Genomic DNA, 17,504 nt, shown 5'->3' on the forward strand with positions numbered 1-17,504 from the left:
GGCTCTGGAAGCACTTCACTTACTACAGTAAACTCTTTCATAACTGGCAGCCCCAGGACCAGGATGTTGCCGGATATTCAAATGTGCTGGTTAATAGGTATACCTACCAATGCATAACACTAAAGAAAAAACAAGATTAGATATTAACAATAAATGTATGCAGAGTAGTTTATTTACCAATGGTAGTATTGTACACTGTAAACTTATACTATATTTACCTACATTTACTTTTGTTACACTGTACTTCTGGAAAACGTAACTAAAAGTTACTTATAATTAAAATGCCGGGGGAGAATTCCAGATAATAGAATGCAGGATATGAAAGAGTTTACTATATACATTATAAGTTCTGTTTATTAAGGTAGTGCCTCCAGGCAAGAAAGGGGCTCCACCGAACAGGGCACTGTACAGTATAGCTAATCAGTCCTGCCCCAAACAGCTTACAAACTAAACAGTATAGATTAAGAGCGTGGGAAGGGGAGAGCACACAACAAGCATCTTTGAAACCACAGTTAATTCTGGAACCAAGGGATGGAAACATAGCTGACAGTTTGTTACGAGGGTGCTGGAGAGGTGAATCTTGGTTAAAGACACTGGAACAGGCCCCCTTTTTGGCAGAAGGTACTAGGAATGATTAGATGAGACCTGCAGTTTCTATCCTGAGCATACAAGGCCGAATTTGTGTACTACAGATTATTATTTATCAGCTTTCAACATGGCAACATTATCCACACAGGGCTTCAACCTCTGGTTCCAGGGATTCCTGACAATCTTTCACAATGGAAGGCAGATCTGAGCCTTACCCTACACCTAAGCAAGATTTACTGTATAAAGTGGTTGGATACATCTCAATCTTTCTGGTAGACAGCAGACAATCAGCACTCAGTTTCTCAGATACACACTTTTTTAATGCTAGCCTCTCATTCAAATTATGTCCTCCCATCAGCTGGGTTTTAAACTTTATAGCAGTTTGCAAGAGGGGAAAGTGCAGGAGTTACAAAAATTGGAAAGAGGAAAATATGTTCATCTGTACCTGAGCTATTTCAGAAGTGCTCTCCCACCAGTTTAAATACTGAAAGTATGGAAAGACATCAATTTCCTTAAGGGCCCCTTCTCCCACAGTTCATATGAGACACCACAACAGGCACAAATCCCCTGCACAGACACTTTATAGGTAGCCATAAAAGGACACTCTCCATCCATGTGAGTTCTGCTACCCATCCCCTGATTTTACCCCCTGTGTCCAACTCCCAGAACAGCTCCGGTCCCCGCAAAAGTTCTCAAACCTAGAACTCTGCTCCCAGCTCCTCAGCTATCGCCTGCCACACAGGGTCTGACCTGCCCACTCCACCCACTTCCCCTCCCACAGAAAAAAACAACACCTTGGTCAGACGCCCAGGACCGAGCCCTCTCCTCATCTGCCACCTACTCAGGTCCGTTTTCCACCTCCCACACCCCAGTTCTCTATGTCCCTCAGGGTTCAGCTCCTCCCTCAAACCCCAAGCGCCCCCAGGAACCCCGCTTCCCAGCGTTCCTTCCGCAGGGCTCAGTCCCACCCCTAGGCTTCCCGGCTCCTCACCTCCTTTACACACCCTACACGCAGACTCACCAAGATCCGGGAGCCCCTCAGGCCGCAGCACCCACCACCAAAACCAGGGGCTCCTCCCCCCCCACCCCTCCGCCGGAAGTCCTGAAACTAAGAGACACCTCACTTCCGTTTGGAATATACCATCCGCACCCGTCCTAGCAACCCCATCCCGTTCGCCTTCTTGGGCACTACCCCCCGCCCCCGGTCACGCCCAGTGGTTTCGCGTCAGAGCCTCCCTTAGTTAAAGCAGCGGTTCAGTTTGAATCCAACCAGCCCCCCCAACCCCATCCCAGTGCAGCTGGACTGAACCAAATTCATTCCTCCCTACTGCCCGCCCCCTTCTTCAGACAGGCTACGGTCCCAGTGTCCACTTGGTATCTGCCACCTTCCACCGCTAAAGGGAGAAGAGGGTCCCGTGGCTCCTACTGATTGGCCTAGCGTCAGGGTCCACTCCAATCAGAAAAATATCCAGCGCTGTCCAATGAGGATGGAGCAGTTGTTGCTAGGGTGTCTGGGGCAGGTCAGAGAGCCAACCTGTGGGCTGTGCGTAATGAGTTGGGTACGTTCTCATCCCAGATTTCCCTTTTGGCATCTACCCACCACCCCTGCCCTGAGTGGAGAAGAGTGGTCCCTCCGGTCCAGGGTGAGGGTGCCAGTGGGGTGCAATGGATAGGGCACAAGACTAGGAGTCCTAGGACCAGGACTGTTGACTTCTTTTCCCAGCTTTAGGAGAGGAATGGGGTCTAGTGCGTTAGAGTAAGATGCGGCTCCTAGGTCTGACACTGACTTGCAATGTGACCTTGGGCAGGTGAATTCGGCATGCCTTCGTTTTTCAGGTATAAATATGGATAAAGATACTGAATAGCCATTATAATTATATAATGCTGTGAGATCCTCGGATATCAGTGGAAAGTTTCTATAATTTCTATAAAGTGACAAGTAGTATGTGCTATAGTCCTGAAAGCATTAAGAAGGGAGAGAGATTAGCGAGAACAAGGATCCTCTATTTTGCATGTCACCTCCCTGCCACTATGGTAACAGATATGACTGTCTTACTGTTCACTTGCATCAGAAAGGAAACACTTCTGAATCTGTAATGTGCTTTCTGGAGAGTAAAATCCCTTAGGGTGGGAATGTATTTGACTAAATCAAATTTTGTGTGAATGAGTTTTAAATGTATTGTGTTACTCTATTACTAAATAAAATTGTTGCAGAAAAACAGCCCTCAGCCTTTTTTATTTTGAGTCAATTTAATGAGTAAGAAAATAAGGCATATGCCTAGAGTTATGGAGCGGGCAGTTGCTGGAAACTTCCCACATACAATTAATTTCTCCTTACTTGCAATATAAGCAGGTTATACAATGTAAGTTGCGGTTATTAAGGCATATTTGCAGAATGTTTATCATTCAATAAACAAAAAATCAAGACCCTGGTATTTGGCATAATGGAAGGTTCGAATAGGAGATGCAGATAGAATGGGTAGATGATACAGTAGATTGGTGCGGAGCTAGTCTACAGAAACTAAGCCAGTCCACACTGGACAGGGAAAGATGGAAGGAAATAGTGAGAGACATCAGACACCAACAGACTCTGTGCCCATTATTGATGATGATGATGATGATGGTGATGATGAACTCACATTATCATATTCTAATCCCAGCTTCACCAGGTACCTCTGTCAAATTTGGGCACCTCAAGTTGATTCAACAGTACTGCTTTCATAGTCTGGGAGTCTGTTTCAGCACTGCCTTTCATCTTGCATAGTCATTTACACATATGCAAAGTGAGTTCAAAAGTGGATGTGTGAAATATTACGTTCTAATTTCGTAGCGTATTACAAATTACATCCATTTTCCATTGATGTAAATGTCTAAGCAGTGCTGGGCCCCTGTTCTCAGTATGTACAGCTTTGTCAGTATATCTTGATCTGATCCCACATTACTGGCAGATTTTCCAGTTCATAGCTCCCTTGATCTGTGAACCTCAATATGCTTGTTATGCACACAAATAAGGCATTAAGTACCTATTCACTTGTGACCTAAGCTAAAATTTGAACCCATATTCATGTAACTGATATCCTATTTCATTAACCTATTGTGTTTCAGGCCTTGCAAATGCCTTCCATTAGATGATGATGATTACAGTTATTGTTATTATAGCACCTAGGCGCTACCGTCATGGACTAGGACCCCATTATGCTAGGCACTGTACAAATACAGAACAAAAAGACACTGACTCAAAAGACTTTTCTCTCTTAAGTATAAGACAAGAGAATAGATGGATACGGACAGACAGGAGAGTACAAATAAGCAATTAGACAATATGATGTGCAATGTAATATGACTTTTAAGAGCTAAGTAAAATAAAATTGCATGCAGATTTGTGTGTGAAACGGCATCAGATGATATATCTCAAGGTGTGTAAAACTGGGCGGCATGCTAAATTTTGCATGTGCTAACTTGAATGGAGAGGGTATGTATTAAACTGGTAGGGGATACATGTATGTATTTAAGATTGGAAGACAGGTGGATTTGCTTTAAAATGGATGAGAGCTAAGTATGTGTGTGTAGTAAAGTGAAAAGTGGGTTTTTCTGTCAAACTCTATGGTGGGTTGACTAAATGGTAGCTGTGCATGCCATGCTGTAAGCTTCAGGCTTTCTAGATCGCACAAATAAATCTAATTAATCTACAGAGTCACTACAGTGCTCTTGGCATGTTGGACTTCCTAAACCAAGGTGAGACTTTGTCTTAGCTGTCACCCCTCACCACTGAAAAAAACAAACAGGGACATTTGAGCAAAGGACGGGAAGTCAAGCCTGGCATGTGTTATGCTATGGTCGCATAGTGAGTTGGAAGTGTAACCAAGGAGTCCTGATTCTCCGTTTTGCTAAACGTGGGCTTCTTTGGGCATGCCCTTACACACAGGCTCCCTATAGGAAGCTATATTGACAGGTGACCAATAAATATCCCTGGAGACTTTATCTCATCGCAATCCAGTAAAACCCAGGAGTTCTGACTCTAGCTGAGTTATGCCTGAGATGGTGGCAGCAAGACCTGATACACCTGCTTGTTCCTACAGGCGATCGTTCAGTAAATACCCAGGGAGTTACTGGGTGGACCTCGAATCGATCCCCCGGGAGCCCAGAGTCACGTGAATCCTGCCCTACTTTCTCACCAACTGCTGCAACGCCCCCCCCCTCCATCCCCGGCTTCACAGGGACTAATCCTTCCCGCTTCTTCTTTGATTGACAAGCGCTCCCGAGAGGCCGGTCCGTCCGTCGCCGATTGGCTAGGAGCTGGTAGGGTTGAGCCTATAGAAGCCAACCGTGGGGAAGGGGGCGGGGTAAGCTCGGTGCCACCCCTTTGCGATTGCTGCGCGTGCGCGCTGCGTGGTTGCTCTGCTCAGGTGAGGGTGGGGGAAACGTGGTGTGGCGGGGGAAAGGCGGGAAGATTACTTAGTAGGGAGGGGTCACAACGGGATGAATAGTCTCTGCTGACGCGCCTCCGACCTCACAGTCACCCCGTGGCCCTTTATGGGCAATGGGAGTTGGATAATGACTAGTAGCCACCCATAAAACTGCCATAAAGCGGAGGTACCTTGGATTGGAAATGAGGGTCCCTGTTTTTCCTCAAAATGGTGCCTTATGCTCTCTTCCCCGACGGGGATGAGTGAGGCGCTGTGTGTGAGGGGAGAGGCTCCCCCATTGACTGAGAGTGTGTAATGGCCTCATGCACTGATGTAATAATGCACCAGGTGATATGGGAGGGGTCTGTAGTTACCCCAGAAATGCTCTGCCTACCAGCCTCGTGCCCTTGGCCTAATGGGTGGGGGTGGTGTAAAAATGCCCCTTTGTAGTATTTAATTACACATGCTGAGGGAGTAACTGTGTGTGTTGGGGGTGGCACAAGGCTCCCCACTCCTCACCCTACCCTGAGAGGAAAATAATGTGCTAAGATTTTCTGCCCCTTGTGCTATTCTTATAGCCCCTGTGTAGACTCAGGCAAAAATGGGTCAAACTGAGGAGCAAAATGTAGATGGCTTAGTTAATGTGAATTGTTTCCTACCCCTATTCTTACGAATGCTGCAGCATTTGCCTGAAATGCTGTCTTTTGGTTCATTTAAATCTGTCTGATTTTATTTGGTGGTTTAGGCTCAAATACCTTTATTTGCTATTGTGTAAGCCCTCAAAGTGGTTGGGTTTCATCTGATTTTATCTCTTAAATTAAAGGTTAAGAAAATGCTTTTGGAGTTGGAAAAGTAGGGTGGTGATCGGAGGAGGTAAACTAGTATGTGGGATTGGACACCCACCTGAGGAAAGAGAACCTTTCCTCTGGAGAACTCAGTTTCAATGCATGAGGCAAATTGCCTGTCTTCTGCCCCATGCCCTGAAAGAGAGAGAAATTATTCCTCTTACCCAAATGGTTATTAATAATATAAACTGCTGGTAATTCACTAACTAACTTAATTCTTAAAGAATACTGCATACAATATATCAGCAGCTGCAGAAGATCTGCTCTTCAGAGAAATGCTTAGTCTTGCTATTGAATAAGTATTTTTGGTTTCCTCTATAAATATTTCTTCTTTTCCATTGCCTTCTGTGAGGAATGGACTTTAAGAGGTAACAGAACCTACATATTTTTGATGTGATTATGGTAGTCAAAAGGAGCCCTTCTTCCCCCTCCACCCAAAAAAATCAGGCTTCTGTAGGTGTACAATTCAACATTTGTCTAGTGTCTGAACAACTTGTTCCTGTCTTCAGTTTCAATTTTATTCACTATTTGAAGATTTATCTGGTGTTGCTTGGGTCCTTAACCCTATTTAAAAGAGGAAAACAAAATGTACATGCTTCATGTAAGTCACTGATCTAGGGGAGGGCTACGAATGAGAGGTTCAATATGCAGACTGGCCTTCAGAGAGAGGACTACCCCAATCCTTTGTTACTGCTGCAGCTAGGGCCAGGTGAAAAGTGTCTCTCCATGCCTACTGCAGCTCCAGTGGGCACAACGAGGGGCGGGGTGCCTGTTCCCCAGCTTGAGCAGGTCCAGGTTTGCTGCCCCTTGTGGTCTGTAGCCAGACTGGGGCAGCTACATAGTTAGTTGCATTCTTCTTGCTCACTGACAAAGGGGAACATCCAGCAATGCCCTAGTATGCAAGTGGTGCAGGGGGCTTCATCCTCCTCCTAAAGGGTACTGTGGGGTGGTAGGCTTGGGGCTATGGCAGTCTCAGATCGGTTAACCCCTTTCCCCTGCCTTGTGATTCTGTCTCTCTTTATGGTTTTATGACCAGCTCCATGCACGTCCAGTTTTTCTGGTACCCCCAATCCCTTACCTTTCTTTAAGTGATAAGAGAAATCTGTATACCAAATATGGTGGTTTTGAGCTTTTACCATTTAGTCGGATGAACAGTAACAGAGAGGTAGTAGTGTTAGTCTGTATCTTAACAAAACAAAAGAGTAGTATGTAGCACTTAAAGACTAGCAAAATAATTTATTAGGTGATGAGCTTTTTGGGGCAGACCCACTTCAGAGCTGGTGATGGTACTGTACAGTAGAGCCTCAACATTTGCAAGGGTTCCATATTGAGAAACCTTGCAAATGTTGAATTTCGTGAATGATGCCCAGCTGCTGGTACTACCTGGGGGAAGAGGTGGCTGCTGGCACTCCTGCCTGGGGGAAGTGGCAGCTGCTGGGTGCTCGTGAATAATTGAATTTGCGAACATTAAGTTCGTGAATTGTGAGAGCCTACTGTACTAGAAATGGTGCTGAAAGTGAATTGGTATGATGATTATACAACAGACAACCAAAAACATTGACATGAAAACTGACAAATCGGGTACATATGACAGAAGGGAGTGGGAGAGAAAATTACCTTGTGTCCATTAAGTGACTTGCCAGCGATCACTATGAATATCAAAGGTGGGGAAGCTGTCTTTGTAATGCATAAGGTAATTGCTATCTGTGTGGAGCCTAAGTAGCAAAGTATCAAACTTTAGCATAAACTCTACTTCAGAGGTTTCCTTTTGTAATCTGGTGTTAGTCTCTCTTTGTTTTGAAGATGGATATTCTCAGGCCTTTAAGGATGTGTCTACACTTGCATTCCTCTTTTGAAAGAGGTATGTAAATGAGGCACATATTTGACAGCTCATTTGCATGCTATTTAAAAATAGCTTCTTTTGAAAGAAGAAAACCAGCGTAGACACTGGTCTTTTGAAAGTAAACCCCATCTTCAAAAGAATCCTCTTTTTTTATGGGAAGAAAATCTTTTGAAGATGGGGTTTACCTCTCAAGAGAGCAGTGTCTGCACTGGTTTTCTTTCAAAAGAAGCTATTTGAAATATCCAAATCTGTATCTCATTTGCATATTTGATTTGCCTCATTTGCATGCCTCTTTCAAAAGAGGAAAGCAAGTGTAGACACAGCCTAACAGTATGGCCTGCTCCATTGAAATATTTGTAGTCAGGTTTATGTGCGTTGAGATTCCTAGTGTCTGCTTTGTGTCCATCCATTCTATGGCAAAGTGACTGTGCAGTCTGTCCAATATACCTAGCAGATGGGCATTGCTGGGACGTGATGGCAAGATATAACATAGGTTGAGCTACAGCAGTAGGAGCCCCTTATCTTGTAACTGACATGGCTAGGTCCAGTGATGGTGTCCCCAGAATAAATATGGGCAAAGTTGGCAGCACACCCTGTCTTTCAGCACAATTTCCGTATAGCACTGTCCCCAGATCGGAAGAAGTGGATCTGCCCCCATGAAAGCTCATCACCTAACAAATTATTTTGTTAGTCTTTAAAGTGCTACGTGACTGCTTTTGTTTAATTTAGTAGGCATTCTTGAATAAACAGATGGACAAATAGGCAAACTCTCAAATACATTGTTGGGAAGACTCCATTAAACTTAAACCACTATTTTTTATAGAAGGCTCTTTTGGGTGGCATTGGGGTAGGAGGAAGGTGTTTCAAGAAAACAGTTGAAGTTGGGAAGGAAAGGTTGGAAAAGCAAACTGAACAAAGGTATGGGGCCCTGACAAGGTTATTGAGACAGAAAACAAGTGGAAATTAAGCAAGAGGTGATTTGTGGTTCTGTCTTCTCAGTTCCTCTCCCAATATGTAGTTTTGTATTATTCTCTGAACCACTAAAATGTGGGTATTCTAGTAAGCTAAGTGTATTCCTAGAAGAGTAGGACAAAGACAGACACCTTAAAAGAAAAATGTGCATCTTTGTGGAAGTGTTTGGATTTTTCTCATTGTCTGCAGTGATCTTGACACTTGTATACTAATCACTTTCTCTCTGTTCAGTATTTAAATTAGTTATTGGGTTAGAAAATGGTATTGGAATTTTCTTTGAATTAATGGGATCATAGTTTTTTAAATGGATACAGAGAGGGGGAGTTCAGATATTGGTGTAAAATCAGTATACTTAATAGTGTCTTGAACACCTAATCTTCACCCTAAAACAAGTAAATGGCTGAAAAGGTGCATTGTGCAGAAATTTTAAATGGGAATTCCAAGGTCGAAATGGTGTTTTTGAGAGAATTTAAGGCAATGGCGATTAGTAAGATGCTGTCATGATTAATGACCATTCCATTTTAACCTATCGCTGCTGACTTTATCCTTTTAAATTTAACAGATAGCTGTACAGTTCCCTTCTTCCACTGTTGAATAGCAAAAGTGTGTTGTATTTTTTTAATTAAAAAAAAACTGACATTTTTAGATTTACCAAGTAATATTTACAAGTACAGAATATTGCAAGAGTGACTAAAAACATAGTAGCAGGGTGTTTTTATTTTTTTAAGTTAATGAACTTAAATTTATAAAAGTGAACGCAATATACCTCATGAGTCAGGAGTTTCACACTGGCCTAACATGGGCAGAGGCAAGGTCTCCGAATTAAAAATCGGAGACTACAAATTGATAGTCTTGTGCTGCAGCATTGGATGTATAATGGGCAGTAATTTTTGAAACACTAGGAAAGGGGCTGTTATTTTCTTGGCTTGTCAGTATGTGTTCATCTACTGACTTAGTTTCTAAAAGGAAGGGGTTTTTCTTTAATTTATCTTGATGAAGTTGTAAAAGAAAAGGGAAGAAAAACAACATCTCAATTTTTACACAATGCTAATGATTGTCTGCTTGAACTTGAGATTTTAAAGGGGCCTGATTTTCAAATTAGTGCTTTTGAAATTCAGGCCCCTTTAAGATAACTTGAATACCCACAGTCATTAGGATCTTGTGAAAACATAGGCTTTATTTTTTTAAACCTGACTTGCTTTTTTTCCTCCTCAAATACATTACTCAGCTCTTTCCCCCTCCACACTCTTCTCCCCAATGCTGATGGCTGTGACAGCTTGACAATTGTTGAAATGCAAGTTATTGTATCTCTAGAACAGATGCAACATGAGGGGTTCAACCTGTACTACGCTAGTCTGGCACCATAGGGACCTGATTTGCACTGAACCATGGGCAGTCAATATTGTTCAACATATTACCAACACTCGCACTGCTTACTCTGCTTTTTAGACATTTAGGGGTAAAGTAAAGCTAAATAACAGCACAGAACACTGAGAACGAGGACTGGTGGCTTCAAACAAACTTTGTGGGACTGCAGGAAACTTGGCCATGCCCATAAGTGGACAGCTGGCTAACTGAAATCATGTTGGCCCATGGATGGTGACTGCTTAGAAATGTTCATCCTGTAGCACTTGGAGCTGTCTCTCAGTGCCCTAACTGGGTGCTTTAAGCCTGCTTCTAGACAAGAAGGATATTCTAGGTATGGCATGGTCAGCCCATGACCTTTGAGATACAACGAAGGTGGCTGTCTGACTTGAATTGTTGTAATGAGTTTGTCTGTTTCCCAGTGGACGATTACCTATTTCACAAAAATCAGTATATCTTACATGTTGGCCAATGGCCATCAGCTGGTAACAACTCTTGAGTGCTACTGATTCAGGCTTTACTTGGAATTGATAACATTTACCAAAAGTTTATTGCATTACAAATAGTGTTTAATTTTACTACTTAACCTCTTTTTCCACTGCAGAAAAGCCCCTGAGCCTCCACTAATACCAGATTAAAAAAAACCAGAATGAGGCATACTCAGAGTATTTCCCATGTCCCTCTTGTGGTCACCACTGGGGTGAAGCCGGGGAACATGAGACCACATCACAACAGCACAAAGGGCATTGGAGCGCGTAGCAGAATGCGAATCCCTGAGAGAGAGCATTCCACAGCAGTGCTGAAAAGCATGCAGCGACCTCCATTCCATCTACATCAGGAAGAACAGGAAGCCTTCTTCAACCTGCTGGGTAGGAGGCCACAGCAGTCATTCAAACTCTCTAACATCTTGCGATAAAGTTTAGTCAAAAGATTTGTACGTGGAACTGTACTGCGTCTTAGGAATGAGCTCCCAAGGCTTGATAATGCTAGAGGGATAAACTGGCAGTAAACCCAAGTAGGGAATGGCAGGGAGTCAGGTACCTATCTGTACCAAGAAAAGTTTTGCACCCAAAACTAACTTTAAATGATCTGGGGGGTTCAGATTTGAGTGTGCAAGTTGATAACGGCTTGCAAAAGGGGAATGTTCCTGTATTTTCCCCACCTTGCATGCTATAAAGAAAAGTGGATTTCTCAAGGGGGAAAAAATCTGACAATTCCCTTTTCTCCACTTGTAAATGCTGGATGACACCATGGTTTTAAAGTGGTCCAAGAATCTTGGACAAGGTGTCATGTGAGCAAAATACTCTAAATTGCCATAATTTTTGTATTCCCACTCTACCATGGAATCTGCTGTATTAGTGGAATTCCTGAGCAAGCTTTTTTGCCCACAGTGAAAGTCTCCGGTCTGAGAATAGACTTGGAACAAAGTTTTTAAATTAATGCTATAAGCTACTTAAGTGGGTTACTATAAAGAGATTTTTGAAAAGAATATACTTCACTACAGTAGGAAACAATTTGCTTTTTAAAAGCAACAATTGCTCAACAATATGAAACAACTACATAACTGCCTTACTTTTTAACTCTACCAGAGGATGACTTGGTACAAGAGTTCTTGTCTATGGACGTATGCTACAAGATTTCAGATAAGGTATGTCGCTCATGCTTCAACTTTGCTATAACATGCTTTCTAAATGGCAATGCCCAGCAGTTCTTTATTCTTTAATTTTTTGACTCTTATCCAGTAACTCTAACGTGTATACCAGACTTCAGCACAAAGGTCAGGACCTCATCACCAGTGAAGACAGATGTTTGCACTCATAACTCAAATGACTCCACCACTTTTCCAACTTTCCATACATTTCTGTCTATGCTGAGAAAGCACAAGGCTTTAGTCCTTGGGAGACCTGTAGGGTGTGGTAATTGGTAAGAACAGAGGTTCCAAGGCTCAAGCAATTAGTATACTTTCAGAAGTACTGGGGTGTGAACTTCCAAGCGGCAAGGTGCTGGGGTTCAGCCCTGAAACAAATTAAGCACTAATTAAATAGCTGTTCAATCTGACTTCTTATGGTAGTAACTCTGAAGGACTTTAGAATTCTGTAGCTTACACTAAAATGAACTATGGTCCTAAGCTATCACATGCTTTCTCCCATGCTGCCCATTATGGTTGGGACAAGCTCAATGTAAATGTCTGAAGAGCTAATTTTATCCACCTTCAAATCTCTCCTTAAAACTCTTCTCTAACATGAAGCTTGCCCAACAAAACAAAAATGCAATGAGTTAAGTTACAGGTTTGACTGCCATGGTCTAGACTTCCGTAGTCTGGCAACATCTGGTCTGGCATCTCTGTGGACGCTTCTGAGCCGGAGCGCTCACAGAGAAAACCTGGGCCCATGCTTCCAGAGCTTTCATTGTGCTGCAGATAGCTCATTTGTGGCACTCAAGCTTAGGGAGGAGCACGGGGTTACGAGCGCTCGGGGAAGAGGCAGGATGGTAGTGGAGCTCTGTGGCTGGGAGGTTGTGCTCCTGTCCCCCTTTCGATGGGCCAGGATTGACCTCCCCGGTCTAGCAGGTTCCCTGACTTGAGACCCAGACAGGTCCTCAGTGTGCCAGACCAAGGAGTAATTAGAAAGTCTCCACAAAAGTGCTTAGTCTTCACTCTTTCCTCCCTTATGGTTCACTTTCCTCATGGTTTTATAAACTTAAATTTTAGATTGGACTTTTTTCCTTCTGACCCAGAAGTGGGTCTATTAAATGTAACTTTCATTTAGTATCTTCTAGCCATGACTCTGACTTACTTCAAACGTGCTGGCTTGCATATAAGTGAATACACACGGATGAACCTTTTCACTGCTCTGTAAGTATCTCATGGACCTTAACCTTGTTGCCCCGGCAGGGCATGAGCTGGTGATCCAGCCACATGCTGGGGTGGGAGGCGCCTCATGGCCAAAGCGTGCACTCATGCTACTGTGGGGAAGAGGGAGGGAAGAGCTCTGAGCCTTATGGACTCAGTCGAGGCAAGCTGTGGTCAGAGCACATCCATGGGCTCTGCCTGACATGATGGAAGGGTTAGGAGCTCCTGAGCTACAGGAAAGTGCCCTGTGCCAGTGTGCGTTCATATGTGCATAGCCATACATGTCTCTCCCATCGGCTAAAATGTGGCCAAAGGGAGCGATGGGGAAAGTGCTTGCAGGGGTGCTTTGCTGAAACATGCAGAGCAGAGCCTCTCCCCATCTCTCCGAGCTGACAGGTAGGTGCCTGTGCTCCCATCTCTTGCCCATTCCCACCCAGCCCTTGTGTCCCCCCTCAGCTCTGCTTTCCATCTCCAGAGACCTCTCCAGCCCACAGGTAAACCCTACCTCCTGCCCAGAAAACCACATCACCATCTTATCCTGTTCCCCAGCAGCCCCTTACTGTGCACTGAACCCCTCATTTTGGCCCCATCCCAGAGCCTAGAGGGCCCACACAAGCTACTAGCTCCAGTCCCTCTTTGCTGTGGGGAGAAGCTTGAGGGTAACGAGGTGAATGTGTTATCTTGTTTTTTCAGTTGGGGGCCACATCTGTGACAGGTGGATTTTATTTATTTTTGCTTCTCACTTGCATGTGATCCCTGACTGACTTTATTTTTTATGGGTCAGTGGCCCTTGTCCCAAAAAAGGGTCCCCATCCCTGCTTTACACTATCAGGGCATGGAGCTACATTGGTGTAGATTGGGAATTATTACCACTAAGGGCAAACACTGCATCAATCAATCCCAAACTAATCACATTGGCTTGCATACTGTAATAGAATCCATATATGTTGCCATGTGTGTGAGAACTTGTTTACAACATAATCCACTCCTTTTCCATGAACCTATGGTGAAAAACCCATGAGCTGTTATCTGACTTAAACACTACTGGCCTTACTTGCAAAAGAGTGATTTGTGAAAGCATCTTATGTTGTAGTTCTGTGTTCCTAGAACGTTCTCTTACACATTGTAATGCTGAAGTGTTTAACTTGCTAACTATACTGAAAACTACTGTAACGATTCAAAGCTGCATAACTTTCTTGACTGAGTGCTTCTGAGCATTAACTGTGCTTTCAATAGTCATAGCCTGTCTTGCTCCATTTTCCTGGTGCAGATACTTGGCTAATGACATGGAAGAAGATGAAGAGGATTACAAGTATGAAATCTTTCCCTGGGCCCTTGGTGACAACTGGAGGCAGCTGTTCCCTCAGTTCTTGAAACTGAGGGATAGTTTCTGGGCTAAAATGAACTACCGAGCAGTGGTCAGCCGGCGCTGTTGTGATGAGGTTAGCCCTGGCTGATATATTTTTGCATGCTTGTAAAACTGGGCCTACGGCATTGCATTCCTATATAGGGTTATGTCCTGAACTGGCCATGGGAAGGGAAGTGCCCCTGCTAGCATGCTAGGAATGTCAGCAATATCATAGTAGGTTCATCTGTCTAGCTGTTCAGGAAATAAAATATTCTCTAGGATTTTCAAGCCAGTACAAAATCCATACTTAAGTTTAAAGATTCTTGGATCACTATTTGCTAAAATTCTATGGAACTGACAGAGCCATTACCTTCTACAAATATTTCTCACTGACATTAGTTAGCAGCTACTACTCTAGCTTTAGTTATGATCAAAGCATTCTTACTTCAATAAATCTGATCTGTGGGAGACTGTTCAGATATTACACTGTTGTTCTTACTGTCTTTTTGAAGCCTTATACTGGGGCAACCAAACTTAGTGACTCTGAGCCACATACAACAGTCTTCAGAAGTTTAACAGTCAAGGTGCCCCTGCTGGAGGTTCAGGCACAGCAGGTGCACTCCCCAGGACTGAAGTCCCAAGGCTAACTGTCATTGCTAGCTAAATCCCTATCCCAACATCCAGCTGCAAGGCAGAGCTCCCAAACTTTTCTCCCTCCTTCTCCCCCCTGCCCCAAAAAAGTCTGGTAAGTGGAGACTGGCTCTGCACACCAGACTTTAACTAGGCATGGTTTGGCCACCTCTGCCCTACACGTTAGAAGAACTGAAGATGATGCTCAGTCTTAAATATTAATAAACTAAGTGAATTTAGACAGATTCAGTGGCAAAGAAACTTTGGTTTGTCTATGTTCTGATCTAGATCATGTCAAAGGAACCGTCCCATTGGGCTTGGTCACGTGAACGACCTCTTCATCACAGTGGAGCACTGAGGAGTTACCTGAAGAATGAAAAGGAATCGCTTCCCCGAGGACCTGGTGTTACACCCCCAAGCTGCCCCCTGTGCACTTGTGAGCTGACTGAAGATGAAGGCAGCCCAGAAGGTGCTCCAGGTGCCAGTATTCCTTCTGATAGTGACACATTGCCACTTACTAACAAGTGGTCCCAGGACTTGATTATCCTCCCTCAGAAAATAATACTGGATCCATTGACAACATATAGCCTGCAGAGTAAGTAGGGACAAGTCCCTGTCTCCTCCGGGCTCCTGCTCAGTCTGTCCCCTGGGCTCCTGTTCTCTTTGATTTCAAAAGAATGCACTTTTTTTCCAGGAATAGGGGGTTTTGAGTGCCCAGTTTCCATGTTAATAACTAGTGGTTGAGATGCCGTTACAGAACAGGAGTTAGTTTAAGCCTCGTGTTGAACATGCTTTGTGTAATGGCTTCTTTCAGGAAACTGGAAGCATACTCTCATGGCAAAGAAAGGAGCCAGTCCTACTCCTCAAATTTGCCTGTTACTGGGAGTCTTTTTAGATTCTAATATTTTCAGGGCCACCCATATTCATCTGAAAAACAAAACTGGAAAATTAAGCAGGGATTGTGCTGCCTCCAGAGTTAATGCTGTATTTCTCTGGACAGGATTCAGCAGAGAATCAGGGTGGTGTGGCTTTTGGATGACACTCCAGCAACACGGCTCTTGGTACTCCCTTGGTAGTTCTGTTTCTGGGAGTCTCTTCTTGATACTACAGTGGCTGCCTGTTGCATTAGTGGAATCCAAGTGCCAGTGTGGTCTAGAACGCATGACTAAATGTTTAGTGGCTGTACACTGTATTTCCCAGCCAGTAGCCTTTATGTGTGAAGCTTCTTCGGTTTCTTGGTCTGCAGTCCTGCAGGAGACAGGGGTCACTACGGAGCCCGAGGGAACCAGTGTGGATTGGCGATCTGTGGGGTGACTATGCTCTGCTCAAGATGTCTCTTTCCAAGAAACTGCAAGTGGCATTGGACTTGTTCTCATTCTGCTGTTCACAGGACAGTCTTTCCCCCATGCACTTTATGGATATATTCTAGATATATTGTGAACAGGAAGACGGGGCAGTAACTTAAAAAAAATACTTGCTGATGCAACTGTTCAAATGTGCCTTATGTAATGTGCAAATCTAATGTAATAGCTGGACAGGTTCTTAATAAAAATGTCCAGGAAAAAAATTCAGCTTGTGTTCATAGAGAATCCCAGTGAATATAATTGTCAGGGCAACAGATCTTGATAGTGACCTATGGTGTCAGGGTTGTACTTGTTGAAGGGTTGGGCTGAATGCTGATATGGAGTGGGATCTCTGTAGAGGCAAATCCCGGTTAATACACTACTGATACTGTTTAGAGTAGAGCATCTGAAGCTTTCAGATCTTGAAGCAAATGCACAATAACAGTACTGTCAACTAGCCCTAAGAAGGCTTTATGGGGCAGGAAGGGAAGAATGTAATCAACACTGGGATTTCTGTTTTCAGAGCAACTGGTACTGGGTGCTTACACATGACAACACACTTTTCTAGCCTAGAAGAATTGCACAATGTTATGAGTGTTAGTCACATAATCTTGACTTCCTGGGAGATGACCACAAGGGTTAGCAAGTACAACATGTGCCATGGTGACTTTACTGACCAAGCTAACTGCTCTCTGCCACTGTTCTGAATTGGTATCTGATGCAAGTAAAATCATTCATGTGGAATCAAAGCTTGGTAGTCTCTTTAATTTGGCATCCCTCTCTCCAGCTGTCTATATGGGATGTAAAAACACTGAGGTTGTCTATCAGAGCTTCTAAGCCAGGGTTATGGGGCACAGCACATGCTCAGGTACCCAGTGTCCTCTGAGTGTGTGGACAGGGCATGAAACACCATCTTGTTTTTAATTAATAGGCAAATGCAAATATTAACCACTGAACAGGGTGGCGGGAGTCTTTATTATATTCCTAGGACTGCCTTTGGGCTATAGGGGAGGGACTTGCCTTTTTGTGTACTCTAGTGGTAGATATCTAAGGGTGTTAACTCTGCGTAGGCAACTAGTGGGGAATAACATTCTACGTTTACACTCCTAGTTTGGAATAGGAGTGTATTTATGGAGGAGTGCCTGAATGTGCAGAGAAGACCTACTACAAACATTGCTTGTTACAGCACTTGAGGCTTTTGACATAGGTTGCTTATGAAAATGGCATATGAGTGGGTATTACTGTAAGGTGGATGCAAAAGTGATAGCAAACCTTTTTAACTACTCAGTATGGCCTTTCAGTTAAAGGGAAAA

The 17,504-nt window shown here is 43.7% G+C and overlaps 2 protein-coding genes across 3 annotated transcripts in view; one reads left to right on the forward strand and one right to left on the reverse strand.

Annotated features, from left to right (window-relative positions):
- Positions 1-1,664, reverse strand: part of SYVN1 (synoviolin 1) — a 29,895-nt gene extending 28,231 nt beyond the window's left edge. Inside the window, exon 1 of one of the 2 annotated variants that reach the window (XM_075005644.1) lies at positions 1,580-1,664. The gene's annotated coding sequence lies outside the window, so the exon portion shown is untranslated. The remainder of the gene's footprint in view (positions 1-1,579) is intronic. The other variant, XM_075005643.1, reaches the window with a different exon arrangement.
- Positions 1,665-10,638: 8,974 nt separating this feature from the next.
- On the forward strand, positions 10,639-16,916 carry SPDYC (speedy/RINGO cell cycle regulator family member C). Its single transcript, XM_075005456.1, has 6 exons — positions 10,639-10,888; positions 11,609-11,667; positions 12,788-12,873; positions 14,141-14,312; positions 15,137-15,443; positions 16,095-16,916. Exons 1-6 carry the CDS (start codon positions 10,669-10,671, stop codon positions 16,160-16,162), a joined length of 912 nt encoding a protein of 303 aa, XP_074861557.1. The 5' UTR covers positions 10,639-10,668; the 3' UTR covers positions 16,163-16,916.
- The last annotated feature ends 588 nt before the right edge of the window (positions 16,917-17,504 follow it).

Source organism: Carettochelys insculpta, chromosome 11 (genome assembly GCF_033958435.1).
Source record: "Carettochelys insculpta isolate YL-2023 chromosome 11, ASM3395843v1, whole genome shotgun sequence".
Lineage (NCBI taxonomy): Eukaryota > Metazoa > Chordata > Testudines > Carettochelyidae > Carettochelys > Carettochelys insculpta.

Excerpts from the sequence above, each read along its gene's own strand:
- SPDYC (XM_075005456.1), top strand. The coding sequence starts at position 10,669 with ATGAGGCATACTCAGAGTATTTCCCATGTCCCTCTTGTGGTCACCACT. Across the intron at positions 11,668-12,787 it reads GCTACAAGATTTCAGATAAG|TATCTTCTAGCCATGACTCT; the intron begins GTATGTCGCTCA and ends ACTTTCATTTAG. Across the intron at positions 12,874-14,140 it reads ATGAACCTTTTCACTGCTCT|ATACTTGGCTAATGACATGG; the intron begins GTAAGTATCTCA and ends TTCCTGGTGCAG.